This window comes from Pyxicephalus adspersus, chromosome 6 (genome assembly GCF_032062135.1).
Source record: "Pyxicephalus adspersus chromosome 6, UCB_Pads_2.0, whole genome shotgun sequence".
Lineage (NCBI taxonomy): Eukaryota > Metazoa > Chordata > Amphibia > Anura > Pyxicephalidae > Pyxicephalus > Pyxicephalus adspersus.
The window spans coordinates 106,487,678-106,508,337 of NC_092863.1; the positions used below are offsets into that span (position 1 = coordinate 106,487,678).

General features: G+C 38.9%; 2 protein-coding genes across 2 annotated transcripts in view; one reads left to right on the forward strand and one right to left on the reverse strand.

Annotated features, from left to right (window-relative positions):
• Positions 1-3,581: 3,581 nt before the first annotated feature.
• Positions 3,582-20,660, reverse strand: part of LOC140332799 (uncharacterized) — a 55,773-nt gene continuing 38,694 nt past the window's right edge. Inside the window, exons 7-8 of the mRNA XM_072413991.1 lie at positions 8,054-8,313; positions 3,582-3,592 (exon numbers count right to left, since the gene is read on the reverse strand). Of these exons, the coding sequence (XP_072270092.1) occupies positions 3,582-3,592; positions 8,054-8,313 (271 nt within the window). The remainder of the gene's footprint in view (positions 3,593-8,053; positions 8,314-20,660) is intronic.
• The window catches only part of LOC140332381 (complement component C6-like), a gene marked incomplete in the record, with an annotated part of 33,363 nt that continues 30,274 nt past the window's right edge, over positions 17,572-20,660 (forward strand). The window contains 2 exon segments of the mRNA XM_072413651.1: positions 17,572-17,808; positions 20,358-20,511. Coding sequence (XP_072269752.1) covers positions 20,369-20,511 — 143 coding nt within the window.

A 20,660-nucleotide genomic window follows, 5' to 3' on the forward strand; every position in this document is an offset into this window, starting at 1 on the left:
AAAAGCTTTAGAAACATCCGGCATACGCGAAACCACTACACAGCGTTTAGAGGCTAAAATTAGAGGCATACTTCACAGGAATAACCTATCGGACGATGAAAAAATTAAAATGTACACGAGCATACTACAGCGATATTTGAGGTTTACCAAACAGGCTGGTAAAGAAATGTCTGCCTTAACTTTAATTACACAAACGCCGTCTGATCAACAACTGCCAAATGAATCCTCTAACAGAGATGTTAGGGAAATACTTAATAATGTTAATGTAAGATATAAGAAAAATGCTGAACTTTTGTTGAATAAATTGCATCAGTCTGGTGACAAGGCCTCCTGGAACGCAAGAGGTGAATTCGTTTACAAAGGCCGGCCTATACCCGGCTCCAATATCATTGACCTGATCCGTACTGAGACGCAGAGTCATAATGTAATTAAAGCTAAAGCCCCTCAAGGTTGGGATTTGTTCATGGACACCATAGTGGAGCTGAACGTTCCCTCTACGGTGATTGCTAATACAAGAACAAGAGAACTTCTTGACAATTTTAAAGGGGGCTCACGCGATGAATCTTTTGACGCTCTTAGCAGCCCTTTTAGACAGCCGATGTTCGCAACAACTTCACCGGGGTCACTGCAGGGTACTTTATTGCCTAAAAAGAGAGTGGCTCCTTTGTTACAGAAGGCATGGCTAACATTATAATATAATTTTTTTTACTTCGAATGAGTATAAAAATTTCCCAGGCCTGGTGTTTAAAAATTATGTATGCTAATCCATTTTACATGTTCCTGTATATATTTAATAAACTATTGTTTTGAATAAAATAAATTACTAATCAATAAAAATAAAAAAATTAAATAAAACGTGGTCATCTTTTTTAGATCATCTATATAAAAACGTGGTCATCTTTTTTAGATCATCTATATAAGGCGTCACAAAGTTAAATAAAATGTTTTGTAAAGTGTAAACATTTTAATAAAGTCTTTTTATTATTTTCAATATAAATCTACTATCTTGAAATGATGCATTTGCATTTAGTATATAAACTACCCATGAGGAGGCATCAGGGTAGTCGGTCCTAAAATCGGTATCTAAAATGCCTGCAAAAAATGAAATATTGAGAAAACAGTACTACACATATTGTCTATATTGAGCAGATGGTAAACAAGTTCTGACAAGAAATACTAACCCCCTCATTCCTGCCCCAATAAGACCCCACATATGGAATTCTTGTATTTATTTACCCAAATGGCAAGAGCTGCTGGGGGTGAACCATTTTTTGACAAAGATACTGAAAATGAGTGTAAAAGTTTTGCCAAAGGTAGTTGCAATATTTATGGTGAAAACCGGTGACAATGGAATACTACAGAGAAGATTTCCTATGAAAGGTGTGGGGAAAACTTGCTTGGAGAGTAGTGAGAAATGTCAGCTAGCGTTTATAGATTTTTGAATCATGTTGGGTAAATGTGCTGTTAATTCTGAGATAATTGTTAAAGTATTAGAGGAAGCTAAACACCCATGGTACAGCAATATGTGAAGAGAAGGCTCCATGAGAAAGACTTTAGTAAGAGTGAGACTAAAAATGGCCCAAACTGCAGCCTGTGGATGGCTAAACAATATGAAGTTAGAGATACTTTGAGATTTCCAAGAGGATTGAGATTTCCAAGATTTATGGGAAACACGGAACGTATCTAACGCTGTTGCCAAGAGTAACCGGCAGATACAACAATGGATGTTTGGAGAGGGATCAGCGTGTTGGTAGCCCGAAGGCAGAAAGGAAATTGGATGCTTCTGCATCTTCAAGCAGAGAGAAAGTTGTTCCTCCTCCAAACATAGAAAAGGATTTGTATTCTCAGGGCAGTCAGACAATAGCCACATCCCGTGATTAGAAGGTGAGAACTCTTCTAACAATTCCATTGTCCTATAAACAGCCATTAAAGGTTTGTGCTATACAAAGCTCTCTGCATAAAACTGAACCAATTAGAGAAGTTTTAAATGCGTTTGAAAGATAAAATGTTATGCTTGTGGAATATTAGATTTTGTTTGTCCCCTCGTAATGATCGGAGGATAAACCTAAATCAATATAAAACAAACCCGTGTAATATGAGGTGTGCAGGAAGTGGCCATAATATTGGGAGTGCAGAGAGGTGGTGTAAGTATTATGGAGGATGGTGGGTTCAGGGAGACAAAGCTTGGAATGTTCCCACACTCGCACAGTAGGTCAAAGTACAGAAAGCATCTGATATTGTTTATATAGGACAGACAGTAAATAAGTTCTTGACAAGAAAAACTAGACCTCATCTGGGGCCCAAGTCAACAGGAGCCCACATATGGAATTCTTGTAGTTAAGTATCCAAATAGCAAAAGCGTGACACTGGTACACGGCACAGAGGTTCTGTAAATCCCTATAAAAGGGTGCATGAAACACATGGGGGGCCCCACAGAGACACAGATACTCAGACAGGGACAGATCCAGTAAGTCTTTGCTGGGTAATATCTAAGGCTTTGATACATTGGTTGGATTTATATTCCTAATGTATGAATTATGATATTCATATGCCTGATATCCCATTATACATTTCTTACACTATGACCACCAAAGTTGATAAAGTGGAAGAAGTGTTACAGAACTCTAAAGGAAAATTCAATTTTGAAAAACAAAATTAATTACAGAACTTTTCCACAATAAGATAGACGATTAAGGGCTCTAAAGACCAAAATAAAAATACATATAACTCTGCTCAAAGTGAATGAAAGAAAGATTTATCAACAAAATCTGGGACTGTGCATGATCGCATTATTAGCACTTACAAGGGACCCCAAGAACAGCTCCCAAAACTGAACAGGGTACAAATATTGACCATACCCAGTGCAAACAAAGAGGCTCAGCTGAGCCAAACTATTTCCATTCCTAAAGGACAGACGGCCTAAACAGACTGGGCCAGGATAAAGCCATTGCACCAACTTGTACATGTGAATGGATAGGTGTGAGGATTATTGCCTTAAATCAAATCCCCCTTTTCCTGTAGCTATAGCAGAGATCTCAGGCGGGAAGCTCAGTGACTTGTTTCTGGGGGGAACTTCCTGTCAGTTACACCCATGTTCCCTGCTAGTGATGAGTGTCCTCCATTTTATTCCAGGTAAAGTTTAGATTACACGGATTATTTCCCCAGAGTTTAATCTGTGTGTTTAGAAGCTTGTTTTGCAATTCCATGCATTCCAATGAGGGAGTCCACACCATTGCATTTCCTTGAGGCGTGTTTTTCAGCATTTAATATAACGCTTCTTGTTGAGCTTTCAAATAAAAATGTGCAAAAATCTCCACTGATTTTATTCAAGGCTTTTTTTTTTGTGTTTTTCATATTTATAAATTCTTACAAACATTGATAAAAGCTTCCTTTGATGTCAATGGAGGCATTCGTTGTAATTATTTGTCACAGTTTTAGAGGCTTTTTAACACATATTATGAAACAATAGATATAAGTGTTTTTAGCAGGACTTTTGAATCTGGAAGGAACTTTTAATAAGAGGACTCCCAGATCTCTGCCTCCCCACACTGGGAAATGAATACAAGGGTACATAAAACCTCTTACTCATTCCCTGAAAAGGTTAAATACACGTATAAAATAATGAGGCCAGACTCTAATGTGAAAGTTGTTTTATTTTTATGTATGTGATAAGTGTTTAACTATACATGACATAAGCCCAGCCATGGGACTCCTAACAGTGTGGGATCCCCAGGCACTGGAGAGTTTTTGAGGATAGGTTTCCCCATTTACCTCTAGTGCCAATTGGCTGATGATGCTGGAGCAGTCATCAGGGTTTACACTTTCTGAGCCAATCAAGAGGGAGGTTGTATGAGGACACAGCAGAGCAATGGCACATGTTCTTCAACCACATGGGTGCAAAACACTTGCCAAAGCTCCACTAGGGCTGCCGGGAGCAGTGTCCCCATACAACCTCCCCCTTGGTTGCAGAGGTCCTATGGGGGCGGCCTGTATGTGCACACTGCTCCTGGAATACCCAGCAGAGCATTGGCCCCTGTTCTGCACCCATGTGGGTGGTAAACAGATTGTCTCCTCTCTATAGACTATTACAAGAATTGGTGCAGCTTTCTTTTCCATGCTGTTTTCTTTGCAAAGTTCACTTCTGTGGTGTGGTGCAGAACATGGGCCACTCGCTCCGCTGGGGCTGCTGTAAGCAGGGTCCTCACAAGACCTCTCTCTTGATTACTCTCTCAGCCCTAGCGGAGCTGTGGCAAGTGTTGTGCACCACATCCCAGAATCCAACGTTGCGTGATAAAGTAAACCATGTGGTGCCAGAAGCTTTACATTTTAACAATAGACATAGAAGGTAAACGATGAAATCAGACAATTTTTTGGACTACGGCACTTGGTATAGGTGATCTCCTATTCAAGTACTAACCAGGCTTAAATGTGCTTAACTTCCAAAATAAGACAAACCGGGTGCATTCAGACTGATATGGCCATAAGAGTGAGCTGATTTATAAGTGAGAAGACAATCAGTGACCTGATCCCATTCTGCCAGTTCATTAAAGTATCAGAAGAGGAGACGGCAAAAGGTAGAACCCGGCACCATTACATGAGGATGGATGATGATGTGCTTGGCGAACTGGTAGAAACTGAGGGCCTGATTTTTTAAAGCTCTCCAAAGCTAGAGAGGATACACTTTTATCAGTTAAGCTGGGTGATCCAGCAAACCTGGAATGGATCTGATCCAAGATTGAAAACATTTTCTAACAAATAGCAAATGAAAAATTAATTTCAGGTTTTCTGGATCACCCAGTTTCACTGATGAAAGTGTATCCTCTCCAGCCTTGGGGAGCTTTAATAAATCAGGCCCTGAGAGTGAAGAGACTGGCATGCAGTTTCTATAGATAACTAAGAAATGTATCTCTGAATTAGTAAAGAGAAATGATCCAGAAGCAACAACTAATAGTGACAAAGATCCTCAAACAGAACAATTACAGTTAGAATATTTAAAATGACAGCAACAAATTATGCAACAAAAATTCCAAAAAAACAACTAAGATGATAGAGGAGCAAATTAAAGAACTCCGCAGGACAAATAAAGATCCCAGAGACTCGGAGTCATTCCAATAAAGAAAGTGGCACCGCTGCTAAGACTCCTCATTGTAGTCATTTACCAGAAGATGCTTTAATAAAGGACTATAAAACTGCTGGGGAGATCGGTGACATAGGACAGAAAGATAAATCGTCCTATACTAACCTCATACACCACATTGCCATGGCACTACAGAGAGGACACTCTGAATCAGAGATTGTGGAAGATGTAGCCAAGGACATAAGTCCTGGTTTAAGTCTCAGCAGGCTGGAAATGGAATATTAGCTGACTCTATGATAACTGAAAAAAATTCTAAAGGTCACTACAAGGAAGAGAATGCTTCAGATTTGTACCAAAAACTAATTAATATTTCACAAGATAGAAAGAAACAGTCCAGACTGACTGGGTTAATATGCACCTGCACAGGTGTGAGTGAGATGGTGTGCTCAGCGAGAGGGATGCCAGGCTCAGAGGAAGAGAATCAGTCACTGTGCTGCAGGCAGGTAGTGATCAGAGAAGTTAGGGGAAGCCAGCGTCCATACAGGACTACAAAGCTGTGAGTAAACAGTATTGATACTAAGATAGTGTTTGGGTTAGTGAGCAAGGCACCCAGTGAGGTAGCCAGTTGCCCATCCGGGCTTCTACTATTTACTGTTTTGTTGTGAAGTGCTGGGGAGTTTGCTGTAAGACTTGCCTAAACAAATAAAGACTGGTGTTATTTTGGACTTTTTGAGTCTGCTGCCTCTAATCTGCCCTGTAAGCATCCCGTTACCATGAGCGGTTTACCTATGGCATGCCACAATATATATATATATGTAATTCCAATTATTGATGTATTTAAATATATATGTGTATGTGTGTTTATATATATCTATAGAAGCAAGCAAGAATTTGTGTGTGTGCGCTTTGGACTTTTGTGAAAAAAATCTAATTCGCTGGAAAAAGCGAGGTCTCGCCCGCCAGAGCCCGCTGGAATTTGTCACCAGGCGGATCCCCGGGTCCGGCATCGGATGCATTTAGATAGGCGCCTGTGCAAAGAGCTGAAATCAGTAAACTCTTTCTAAACCTGAAAATATTAGGTCATGTAAAAATATGCTTATTGCTCAGCTAATATACATTTTTGAAACATTTGAACAGCCCAAACATTTCTATTTAGGTCTAAGTGAAAGATGTGTGCCATTAGAATGATTTTTTAGGGGAACAGTGACTTTTAATGCAAGCTCGCCAGTGTCGAGTTCCTGGAGATACGTGGCTCGGAGCCAGCGAGCATTTCAATTGATAAATTTCAGGTGAATATGGCCGCGTATTATCGCACCTGGAAAATAGCTTGATAAATAGGTTTTTGGTGTCCGATTCCAGATTGCAATTATGCAATTACGGTTTTGCTTGGTGAATCAGCCTCCCCGAATTGAAGGTTCGCCTCCTAGTTGTTTCACAAGAAGAAGGATCAGATGGACAGTTTGTAACTGAAATAATACAGAAGAAATTCTTAAGGTTAGTAGGTACTGGACTGATAAGTGTCCACATAAAATTTCAGATAAAGTGATATTTGGACGACCCTTCTGTGTCAGATGAGTTGTTCATAGAAAATATGAATGACGCTGCTAATGTGGAGATTGAAAAAACAAAAGGGAAAGAAATTCCAAACAAACAAAGCTATGAAACTGAATGAGTGTCAATCTAATACTCTACAATGTTCCCAGGAAGTGGCACTACCACAGCTTTCATGGTACCACGGACCCAGCCACAAATGAGTAGTCAGAATATCCAGCAAATGCGGAATGTTAAACCTGACCTTGGGAAGATAATACTGCAGATGTAAAAAGAGATTGCAGGAAATGGAAATGTTACTCCAAACAGGCCAACAGAAATTTGTATTTAACCCCCCTAGCGGTAATCCTGAGTGTGATTTGGGGTGGATTTTCCATGCAAAAATCCGTAATCCTGAGTCATACTCAGGGTCGCTAAAAAGATTAAAAAAAAACCCTTACCTTGTTCTGTTGGTGTCCCCCGGCATCCTGCTGGTCCCTGGTCCCTGGATATGTCTTCTCCCTCCGAACTCCAGCCAGAGAATGCAGAGACGATCTCCGGGTTTCCCGGTGACGTTGGTGCATGTGTCGGCGTGGGTGGAAGGAGCAGCGAGAAATTCAAAATTTTTTTATTGAATTCAATACAAAGAAATTTGTATATAATATATATATAATTATATTTTATGTATATTATATATGTGCTACTGTACAGTTATATTACATGTTTCAGTGGTTTTTTTTTAACAGATTTTTCGGTTTTCTTATTTAAAGTTTATTATAACATGTATTAAATATTGGACGTATTTGGGTGAGTTATGCCTAAGAATTATAGGCCTACAATGAAAAATAAATTTCCATGCAAAAAAAAGAAACGCTTTTTGGGTGGAAATACGGACAGCATTAGAAAGCTAGGGGGGTTAAATGGCCAGCAGTCACAAAGAAAAGAGAAAAAAAAGTTTGTGAGCGTTGTAAAACTACAGATCAGGAAACCGCATGTGGCCATTGTTTGAAGTGTGGAGAATCTGGACATTTCACAAAGGATGCACACTGAGAAAACAGAATCAGAGAAATGGAGGAGGATTGTTGTGGAGGGACAAACAGTAACTTACAGAACACAATTGTCCCAAAATTCAATCTCCTCCTGTATTAAAAGGTCCCTAAGGTGAATCCTCATGTAGCAATGAGTACAGTGAATTAAAGTTTACATCCAGATCATTCACATACAAGGCTGCATTGCCCTGCTGATAGACTGCTAGTACAAATGTACTCTGTTACTTCAAACATCATAAACTGCTGAATGTCATTGGGAAATGCTTTGTATATTGTAAGATAGACAACATTTCTGTCCAAGCTCTATGGGATACAGGCTCTCCGGTCAGTCTAATCAATGAAGGTTGGAGATAACAATTCCTGCCCCATACACTGCTCGGATCATTGGAAGAGTTACTTGGACCAGGAGTTCTGTGTGGAAAAGCAGCGGATGAGACTGAAGTTCCCTTTTCTGGGTGAGTTGAAGTAACCTTCCAGCTAACAGGGAGCAATACCAACACCAAACAACTGTTACTGCCACGAGCAAAGCCAACATCAATGGTTTTGACACAATGACAATCCTGGTCAAAAAACAAAACATTTTTAGGTTTTATATCCATATGAACTAAACCTTCCTCTTCAATGAAATCCAGAGCACTGGAGATCTGCATGGCACACCTTTTCTCTTTTTCGTCTGGAAGTCCATCCTGAAATGTAAAAATTAAAAAGTTATTACTCTGAAACTGGAAATTATCTTGAAGATAATAATGTTAAATAGGTGGTTTTCAGACCTACATAGGGTATCATGAGCTACGACAGGTCACCAATGGGAGCCACTTCCTGGGCAAAACCAAAGTATTTTTGTGTCCTGAAGGTGATGCCAAATCTCCCGATGATGTTTGGATGGGACAAAAGGAAGGAGGACACACAGAACTCCTGAAGGAATCTTCTTTTACTTGTTTTTTTTCTGTCCATTAACTTTATTGCCATCCTTTGATCTGTAAATGGGACATAATCAGTTAGATAGATTTATAATAAGCACAGCTTGAAGCTGAAATAATATTTACATAGGGTTCATTTAAGGAACATTTCAAAATGTGTCCTGAAACTGTATGAAAATGGTAAAACACTAGAAATATGATATAAAAGAATAGTAAAACACAGAATAACTGAACCCACTTATTTGTTTCCTTGGCTTTCACCAGCAGAACTGACCCGAATCCACCGCCTCCAAGTACCTTTAGGACCTGGAAGCTCTCCTGTATGACCATCTCCTGCAGACCCTGCCATGTGAAGGAGATAAGCTCATCCAGAAAGTTCTCCAAGTCCTGGGTACCAGAGGCCATGTCGTTTTGGTAAAAAGTATCACAAGGATCCACTGAAAATGTACAACTGGATGCTGTGGGTAAATCCTCAGCTGTTCTGCAATATAACCACAGAAATGGTGTTGTAGAACAACTGGCCATTATCAGGTCACCCTTATATATGGAGGACACCAAGGGAAATGAATACAAACCTGAAGTTCCTTCCTATCTCTCCAATGAATGTATAAGTGTAGGAGAATGTTGGGTGAATTAGCCCTCACTGCTTAGTAAGCCGCTCATTCCATCTGGGTAACACTCAGTTATGAATATTACGGCTTGGCTACAATAGCGTTAACCATTCTCAGATTCCAAATTCTTAGAAATGCAGTATGATTCAGCCTTCAACATCCATGTGTGCTCCTGCACTGTATTATGTGTGAGATATTCAGTGGAGATGTTGGGGGACACATAATATATTTCTCTGAATCTCCCCTCTGTCAGAGGAAAATAGTAAAGCTGAGTGGAGACTTTTGTCAGAACAACTATATAAATGAGCAAAATCTGTTATATATTATTTTTATAGAAATGCAATGTATCTTTCATATGTGCCAATATGCTTGTTAGAAAACATGGCCTAAAAAAGGTTTTATTCCACAATATATAATCAGTTTCATTCTAGTTGTAAGCTTAAGTCTTTTATATAATAACTGTAGAAATGTCATGGTTACATTAAGAGCTTAGAGTTTAGTGTTATAAAGTGGCTTGATAAAATGTTCTATAACATAGTGTATACAATACAATTACTGGCAGTTACATTTTACGTTTATTTTCAGGCTAAGGTCTCCACCCTCAACACAATGGCACCCAATACACAAACCCCATCCATATGGACCTACCTGCTACACCCTTCTACAGCTCTTTACATACATACATATTTTGTAAGGTAAATATTTCATGATGTTTTAGTTATATACAGGCTTATTTTTACCAATAAAGTTTTGTGCTTTTTCTTTCTTTTTGGATGAAATGAAAATCTTGCTTCCATCTTGTTTTGCTCACCACATTAGAAGTGAGTTTTAATGTTCCCAGTGTCATCAGAAACAGCAGCACACTTTCCATAATTATTACATAATCCAAAAAATATTTAATTAGGGAAAATTGTTGCCATACTTACCTGTAATTTTCCTTTCCTGGGAACTCCTGACAGCGTACACAAGGGTAATCCCGGCCCTTTTACCCCTCCCAGGACCACCTTTTTCCCAATTAAAATCCCCCTTCCACTTTCCTCCCAGTTCCGTATTAAGTCTTGCGACAGGACCAGAGAGGGTAGGTATCTACACCATCAGGAGGAGTTCCCAGGAAAGGAAAATTACAGGTAAGTATGGCAACAATTTTCTCTATTCCTGGTCCTCCTCCTGACGGTGTACACATGGGAAGTAACAACCAACCCTAATTTTGAATTTGCAAATTGCTGCAAAATAAAAATAGTAATTTTAGAGCTGCACGTAACACTGAGGCTTCAAACCCAGAATCTGTGTTTGGAAAAACATTCAATCTGTAATGTTTGATGAAGGTGTTGGGAGTCTTCCAACTGGCCGCTTTACAAAAAGTCTCTGTGGAAACTTTTGCATAGGATGCCCATGAAGTTGAGATACCCCTCGTTGAGTGGGCTCTCACTTCCTGTGGTGGAGGTAGCCCCATAAGTGAATAGGCATATTTATTTTCTCTAAGATCCACAAAGAGATGATCCTTGCCAGGGCCGATTGATCCCTCTTTGGTCAACTAGGAAACACAAACATGTTATCCGTCTTTCTAAAACCTTTAGTTTTTTGAACATAGGGGGTGAATATCTGGACCAAGTCTAATTTACTCGAGTCATCCTTTTCTGCCATTTCTTTATTCGCTTGGCTCATCAATGGTATTATTGCTTCCCAATTTATGTTGAAGGCTGAGGACACCTTTGGAAGGAACTGTGGAGAAGGCCGCAAATACACCCCTACCAATGAGACAGAATATTAAGGCTCTATGATCGAGAGAGATTGCAGTTCCGATGTAATAGCCGACAGGAACACCGCTTTCCATGTCAGTTTTTCTATTGAACAAACTTCTATTGGATGGAAGGGAGAGAGTAAAAGGGCTTTAAGCTCTAAAGATGAATCCCAAGATGGAAAAAAAAGGCCTTACTGGTGGCCTGATTTTTACTTCCGCTTTTAGGAACTGTTGGATCAGTGCTTTTCTGCCCATTTCGTCAAAGTTAGGGCTGATAAAGCAGACACCTGTACCTTTATGGTATTATAGCTAGGAGCCTTCTCTAGCGCAGACTGGAAGAACTCCAGTATTTGAGCTGCTGTAGGCTCTGTGGTGGAGAAACCTTTTTCATGGGACATTATGCCCGATTTATCAATCAAATGCGCGTATGCTTGCCGCGAGTAAAAACAATCCGGTCGTCAAATTCTCTTACCGCCAGTAGGGCCCGTGTTGTAATGAACTGGCCTCCCGGTTTCCTGCAAAAGTGAGCAAAGATCTCGAATACCCCAATTAAGGAGAATAATTTTCAGTTGTGTGATTCAGAAGGAGTTGTTAAACTCAAAAGTTAGGTGATAGCAATTGATTAGCGCACACCTGCGCCCTGTTCTGTGCAGATCTCCAGTCAATTACAGGACAATTTGAATCTTTAGTGCTTGATGTTTTTTTGTGTAAGTGCTACCTTTTTATGTTACATTCTATTCATTCAAAAACTTCATTTATAGTTAGATTTGTTGCACTTGTTGTTTTGATACTTTTTCTTTTGGTTGCAACACTGCAAACAAATTTCTATCAAGCTGGATATATACTAAATTTCTAATAAGTCATCACAAAATACTGTTCACAAACATTTGTGACCTGATTAAAACTTCATTTCAGTTTGGCTTTAGAGAAATTAAATATTTAAGTAAAGGATTATAGGAAACATGTTATAATACATGTATTATGGAACATTTAGTGATTTCACTTGTGTGTGTATGCCAAAAAACATTTAAATTTGAATGTACATTTAAATGTGTATAAATACATATGCATTGTCATTATTACTATTTAATTGGACTAGTTTGTGGGGGGGAGGGGTGTCATCAAGTAAGTTTGCTTGGATGTTATGCATTGATGTGACTTTGTAATCCTCATTATTGTTAGTTTCATCTTTGGCTGCAATGTTTTTGTGCCTGGTTTGTAATGCCAGTCTCTGTTATTTAGCAAATCTTCAGCAATATTTAGTATTTTTTTTTTTCACAAATATTCAGTACAAATGTCAGCATGGTTTCCAATCCAAACTACTACTTGACCCCCTTGTTGGCTTTGTCCCCTTGTCACATATTGGTAATTGAATGTATTATGAACATAGTACTTTCTGAATAAATTGTCATGGTTTTTATTTCTTTGTTGTTTATTTTTTTTTTAAAATATTCTGAGATTTGCACTCATGTTGATTTGCTGCCACACAACTCCTGTGTTCATTTGTAGTTGTGTTATAGGTTTGTTGTCATTGTGCTGTGCTGCCTGATCTTAGCACTATTGTATACAAACACACTTCCACTTGCTGTACAAACTGGTTGTCAATTACTTTTCCATCCCTTCAGGGTGTTTTTGCAGATTTGAATGGCATTTTAGACATTTGCCCACTATATATATTGACTTGATCACCTCAGCTTGGTAGTGGAAGCACATAGAGGTGGATTCCTTCTTTAACCAGAAGCAATATCCTCCATGAATGTTGCTTGGAGCCAAGCCCATGACATGAGAAATCATAGGACCAAATAGGCAATCTTTTCAATTTGAAGCAATATGGTCCAAAAAGCCCTCTTTGCCTATTTCTTCTTGCGCACAGCTATGCACATCAAACAACTGAGTTTTAACAAGACAATTGTGCTGTTTTTAGCCTTTTAAACAATTCAGAGAAAGGAACAGCTCAAAAACAATCACAATTGACTTTTTAAACTGTGTGTCCTGGGAGATAAGGTAACAACAAATCCCGCAAAAACAAACAACGACAATGTTTTAGAAACAACATTATTCAAAATAAACATTTGCTAAAAGGTCACATTAAAATATAAAAAAAAAACACGCAGACTTCATTAAATGTTTTAAAAAAACAAACAAAACACATGTAAACCCAAACTTCCATGTAAAGCCAAAATAGTGCAAAAATGGCCCAACAAATATTGCATTCAAAAAATACTTACCAAACCAATATGCAATTTTGACCTATCAAGGGTGGAAAACCGGATTAGAAAATATTTATGCAGGTCCATTGATGGAGGAACGCAGCTCCTAGCAAACGCGGGAAGAAGAGGAAGATGAAGCAGCCTCACCAGCGTCAAGTGGAAGGAGGATTTTTATTGGGCAAAAAGGTGGTCCTGGGAGGGGTAAAAGGGGCGGGATTACTCATGTGTACGCCATCAGCAGGAGGACCAGGAAAATAAGAATAAATTTGTAGCAACAGTTATTTTCATTTCTTCGTTGATTTCTTTGTATTTTTTTTTTTCTAAGAAGAATTTTTGAGTTGCAAAGTTTTTTTGAAATTTTCTAAGGTAAATCATTTATCATGTTTTAGTTGTATAACAGTCTTATTTTTACCAATAATATTTTGTACTTTGGGCTGCAATGAAATTCCTTCTTACATCTTGAGAACGTGAACAAGTATAACAGTGGGGAAGTGTTCACAAATAGTACTCCTCATAGGGAGGAGCTGCCAACCCCAAACCAACATGAAAGGCAAATAGTAAAGTTTAAACCACACTGCCTTTCGTTATTGCCTTCTTCCTTCTATCTTGTTTTTTTGACCCCATTAGAAGGGAGTTTTAATGTTCCCNGTGTCATCAGAATCATCTACAGCATGAAAGTAAATGAAATAACTGTCTTTTTGACTAATGACTTGGTGATTGATTGGTGACTGACTTGGTAACTGGAGGAAGTGGCTCAGGAGATCTATAAAAAAGCAGGATATTGTTTTATAAATTGTTTATTCGATTTTGAAATGACAACAAGGTGGGATTTGACAATGAACCTAGAAGTGTAAGAATCATATTCATAGAATCTTTCCAAATGATCTGTCCCCAAGTTATTGAATGGGGTCAAAGTGTTGCGTCACCTCCATCATATTTAGGTTTTCAGAGGTCTGGGAGCTGAAGAAGATGATTTGCAGAGTTCTTGGTCACTTCCTAAATGTTTGAAGCCATTCTGGAATCACAACATCAGCGTATACAGATTAGCTTCATCTGACTCTGGAATTATATTAATAAACAACATTAAACCTTCCCTCCAGATATCACCCAGCACCCCTCATTGTTACCTTTATTAGAAGAATAGTATAATCAGTCACCAAGACAGTTATTTCATGTACTTTCATGCTGTAGATAGTTGATAGCTAATAAGTGAAATGATTTACTAAACTCTTACACAGAAGCAGATACATTACTTTCTGAGACTTTTACGGACAAATCCAACCAAAACTTTGGGGAAAATAGGAAAAGGTTAGAGTCTATGGAAACTTTGTGCTGCTGTTTCTGATGACACTGGGAACAATAAAATTCACTTCCAATGTGGTCAGCAAATCAAGATGGAAGCCAGATTTTCATTTCAGGCACAAACAAAGAAAAAGCACAAAACCTTATTGGTAAAAATAAGCCAAAACATCAAAAATTAGAGGTAATCAATGGAGAAATGAAAATCACAGTTGCCACAAATGAAATCTTAATAATGAATATTTTGGATTAGGGAATAATTATGGAAAGTGTGGAGTGGAGGAATGAGATATGTGTGGGGTGAGAATGGAATTTGCTAATTGATGGGAGATTCTGATTGGCCACCACCCAGGAGCCCCTCATTAACATGTGAATGGAGACTGAAGGAGATTATGTAAAGAGCTCTAGAAGGGTGAGGCAGGTAGGTCCATATGGATGGGGTTTGTGTATTGGGTGCAATTGTGTTGAGGGTGGAGACCTTAGCCTAAAACTAGGCAATGTAACTGCCAGGAATTGTATTGTGTACACTATGTTATAGAACATTTTATCAAGCCACTTTATCAAAATCCAACAGAAACTAATTTCTGCTGCTGAAACTATCTAATGATTGTCATTTTTTCTTTTCTGAGACTTAAAGGACAAATCCAACCAAAACTTTGGGGAAAATAGGAAAAGGTTAGAGTCTATGGAAACTTTGTGCTGCTGTTTCTGATGACACTGGGGACATTAAAACTCACTTCCAATGTGGTCAGCAAAACAAGATGGAAGCAAGATTTTCATTTCAGCCAAAAAGAAAGAAAAAGCACAAAACTTTATTGGTAAAAATAAGCCAAAACATCAAAAATTAGAGGTAATCAATGGAGAAATGAAAATCACTGTTGCCACAAATGAAATCCTGATATTGAATATTTTGGATTATGGAATATTTATGGAAAGTGTGGAGTGGAGGACTGAGATATGTGTGGGGTGAGAATGGAATTTGCTAATTGATGGGAGATTCTGATGGCCACCACCCCGGAGCCCCTCATTAACATGTGAATGGAGACTGAAAGAGAATATGTAAAGAGCTCTAGAAGGGTGAGGCAGGTAGGTCCATATGGATGGGGTTTGTGTATTGGGTGTCATTGTGTTGAGGGTGGAGACCTTAGCCTGAAAATAAGCAATGTAACTGCCAGGAATTGTATTGTGTACATTATGTTATAGAACATTTTATCAAGCCACTTTATCAATCAGTGCACTCCACTAGACAAAATAACAAATAGTCACAATTACAATATTGTCACAATGACACTTTGGTTTTGAGGTCACCTTTTCAGCCTTTAGTTTTATACAAGTTGTAGGTAGGTAGGTACAGTGTTTCTGTTCTTACTTTTTTTTCATTCTGGCAAGTTTTCTAGAAGGCGTGTCACGCTTAGGGAGATGGAACCAATAGGTGGCGCTGTGGCTTGCTCAAAGGTGTTGTGAGCGCTAAAAAGGTCCAAGGTGCCAAATCTAAGTATCAGCCTGGTTTTACCCAGAGCTTCCAGAGTTGAGGATGTTGTGCTGCAGATTGTTACCAGGTTGAGGTCCTCGGGCATACAGGGTACAAAATCAGCATACCGAATCAGCGGGAAAGAGAATAGTAAAAAAAAAAAGCCAGATCAAGTCAGGAGGCAAACAAGCAAGGCTAGAAACAAGGTCAGGGGTGAAATACCAGAAATACACCAGTGACACGGGGTCACTGGAGACACTGAAACAGCAAAAGCAAACAAACTTTAAAACAGACTGGACAACAAGGGGTAGTACAGGAGCTGGGCAACAGTCAATCAGACAACAGCTGAATAGGAAATGCTCAGCAAAGCAAGAGGGCCCTGCAGTAGTCTAGAGAAACTTTGCTCAAGTGTTGTGTCTGAGTCAGCTAAATAGCCAAGGGCAATTAAGAACCAGTGCAATCTGCATCCTAGATGACATGTATTGCCCTTCAACCACCCTATTATATATTCTGGAAATTACTTGGTCACTTACCACCTCCATACCACCGCATCTGTTCAAACCCACCAGGCCGAACACTTTCCTGTAGTAGAGTGAGTTTTGGAAAGGTTCAGATAATTACTCTGTAGTTTTCTGGCTTTATGCTCTCCCATAGCAGTGGTTTCCCTTGTTTCCTTGGCATTTTCTGATTTGCCTGCTACATCCATATGATTGGTGAATGATCTGCGACTAAGCAAAACTTCCTTCCTAGGAGGGGGGTTCAGTATTCTGCTCTAACCTATTTACGTCCCCAGAGAACATCACCAAAACTTACACTAAAAGCATCTGTCTGCACAACAAATCTGGAGTCACTCAAACTGGTTCTTCACACTAACTTTTAGCTGCTGGAATGCTGCTTGTGCTTCAAGGGTTCACTTTATCATTGTGGACACTCTGTATTTTGTGCAATATGTTTATGCTGCAATAGTGGCAAAATTAGACAAAACCTGTGATACAAAAACTACACCTAGGAAGGTTCACACCTGTTTTTTTCTTGGTAGTCATGACCACTCCTTGGTAGTTTCTTCTTTGTTAGACTGGGGATTAATAATTACCCTACTAATGATATACCCCAAATATTGGGCTTTCTCCATACCAATGGGATATTTGTTTAGGTTAGCAGTCAACCCCACCTTACCTAATCAACTTCATGAATTGTTGTACGCTATGAGGAACAAGGACTATTGGGCTTGACTATTGGTCTTGGGCTTTTCTAATATCCTCAGCTTTAGAATTTTCTGTACCTCCTCTGATATGTCTGTTCTCTTAGCCGCTGGTATTCATAAGGGTTCTGTTGTTGGGTTGGGTTTATAAGAAGGTGCATCCAGGTATATCTCGAAAGACATTCTGGTTTTGCAGTAAACTCCTTTCTGTGTTTTTGTCTTAACATCCCGAAATGAATTTAGTAGCAGTACAATAGTTAGAGCTTCTATACACTCTCAATCTTTCCATGAATTGATTAAGTTAACATGGTAGACTTGTCATGGGCACTGCCACCTTCCTACTTCATGTAATCTTTGGCCATCTGGATTGTCTGTGCTGGGATGGCGTAGCTCCTGCAGAGGCACATGGCAGTTTATTAAATCCCGGAACACACTGGATAAGCTGACATTGTTAGGTTTCTTTGGCAGCCAAGAGTTCATGCACAGATCAGAAGAGACATCGCCCTTACCTTTCTGTAATAATGATCTACCTGATCATACAAACTTTAGTTTCATTTTAACAGATAATAGAAACAAACAGTGATTTTTAAAATACTTAATTTGCCTTTCAATGTTGAGGGGAAGGACTGGTATAAAATTAACCAGTGTAAACTAAACCCTTGACTTTTATATCTATTCCACAGAAAAACAGGAACCCAGGTAAGGCAAACTAACATAACAAAATGTAAATGCATGTGAACAACCATGAAAATCTTTGTATATTTGTTAAGTAAACTACTAAATGTATGATTTAAATCCATTTTACAATTTTTAGATTGTATGCTTTATTGGGCATGGGCCTCTCCTCCTCCTGTGTCATTGTTTGCACTTATCTGTTATACAATGTACAGTGCTACAGTATATGTTGGTGCCTTATAATAATTGTAGCAATAGGATTTATATTATTCATGTGTTTACGTAATGTAGACATATCACACAGCACTGGCTCATAGTTAGGGATCTCCTAGGAGCTGACTCCCTAATGTCTTTACCAAAGTCTAAGATGGTTTTGGGGGGTTTCTTGGGAAGGGAATAACGTTTGCCCTCGTAGTATCCTCCATGCAGTCGTGTCCTAGCCAAGATTAGAATCTAGGATGCAAGAGCAGAACTACTGTGCCACCCATATCTAGACTGCCCTACAGTAGTTCTAAACTCTGGGTAACATTTAGTTTGTTATATCCTAAATAAATGCTATTTAAACATTTTTAAAAATCCTGTCTTCATCTTTTTTACGCAATATGTGTCAACAGGATTAATATGGATTATTTTGAACAAAAATAAACTTTTATAAATGGCGTAGAACATCCTAAAGCATTTGTTATATAATAATTGTGTTTAGATTTACTTTATAATTTATATTATTCATGGAAAAAGTTCTTTCATTTCTGCATTCTTCATTCTACTTGTTTGCTGTTTTTGAACAGATTCCAGATTTTCTATGACTTCATTTAGAGATCTCTGTTCATTCTTATAGAAGGATGTGCTGGAATCAAATCTGGAAAAAGTGGGTGTTGGTATATTTGCTTTATTAAAATAAAACCCACTGAATACTGTGGATTGCAAAACATTAAACACAGATTGAGAAACTGTTGTGTCATTTGGTTACTAAAGCTGGCCAGACACAAATAAACTTTAGTTCAATACATTTAATTGATCTGTTCGATATGTATAATATAAATTTTTTTCTTCCATTAAAAATAAATCTATCATACTGTAATATAGAACAGGAGAAAACAAAGTGAGGATAAGTGTCCATGCTCCAAAATGTATTTGAACAGAATCCATCACACAAAAATGTTAGGCAGTTTATGGCTTCTCTTTGCCTGAGCGGGAAATCTGTTGTCCCAGCCAATAAGATGGCTAGAGAATAAAATGAGGACAAGAAGGAAGAACTTGGTGGTGCCTGTGAAGGAACCGCGACAGGCGAGTATCCATTGGGTTTACAGTAGTTGCATTTTAAACGAGTTCTGCTAATTTATTGTTGCATCTAAGGGACTGGGGATAAATGGAAATGTTCCAAATGGTACACAGACTGTATTCAAAATTCAAGTAAAAGTTTGGGCTCTAAATACAATTAGTGGTATGTTAATTTCTTTGGAGTGAAATGTGCTAGATAAAGAAAGGCTGTGGAGGTTATTATTAGGAGACAATTATTCGGCCAGCGATCCTCTACATTAGGCTATGGCTGCACCTGTTTACTCTCTTCATAGGCATTGCTTGCAGCAACAGGGAGGGTTAGGCAAATAGCTTTCAGTCCTCTGGTCTTCAGTCTGGGGCATCCCCAGTTCCCTTTCGGCTATGAATGGTCTCTTGGCATTCCCTTGTTCTGTGACTGTGTGCAGTTGAAGGGGATTTAGAGTTGTGTTGAGACTAATGAGGAGGGTCCCTGTTCTCAGTCCTCTGCTGCCATTGGCCGCGGGGGCTTTATGGCCTCTCTGCTGCCAATCATCTGTACCTGTTGTAGCATTTCACTGTTGCTGGTGTGTTTTGCTAGTTTTTTCTTTTGCTGACCTTGATTGTTCCTGAACCTTTGATTTTACACTGCTTGGACTGACCATTGACCGTGACTCCGATTTTGTGCTTCTCTTCTTTGGTACCTCATCTGGTGGACTGATCGTCCGTGTATGACGTTTGGCTGTTTTTCTAAATTTGTCTTTGTAAGAACCTTGTTCTGCTTTATTTGTCGGCTCCTAGTCCTCTGCCAGCCCTTCCCCAGACGCCATCCCTTGCACGCTAAGTCCTGGGGGCCACCGTGTGCTGGGAAATGCAACCAGTCTCCCGAGGCTGAGCAGGGGCTTGCTATAGGTGAAGACTGCGGTGTTAGATTGGGGGACTGGTGTCTGGTGAGGACCGGTTCTGGAGCAGGGCCTTGCAGTTGTGCTGTGAGCAATAAAGTTTATTGCAGATTAAAGTTAGGGGTGCAGCTGACCTTTGATGCACTGGTTTGTCAAGCTACAGTTATTATAAACCTTTGTAACAAATGAGAAGGAAAATTTGCCAAAATATTGTTTCAGATGTTATTTTTAGTGGTTGGTTTTAAAACAATTGAATTCTACAATGATTCTACAAGAAAATGTTAGATACAAATGTGTGATCGGTTATATGGTTTATGCAACACATTCTGTTCTAAACTATTTCAAGAGATAATTTCTATGTTAAATGAGCTAAAGAATTTGTTGTATGTATAATAGCCTGTTTTTCATTTTCAGTGTATACATTAATGGATTCCAGACTCTGCCTCTGCAGTTTGCTCATAAGTTGTCTTGTAGCCAAGGCATCATCATGCTTTTGTGAACATTACCCATGGAGCTCTTGGTCTGCTTGTACCAGAACATGTGCTTACGGAACACAGAGCCGATCCAGGTAAGTTCTGAATGGGTCACGTTACTGATGTTCATAGTCCTTTACCAACCACTATATCAATAAACAATAAGAAAAAGTACTGCGTCAGGTTTGTGGTATAACATGTTATGTTCTGTGGAAAAATGAAAATGTTTCAGGGACGTAAAGCT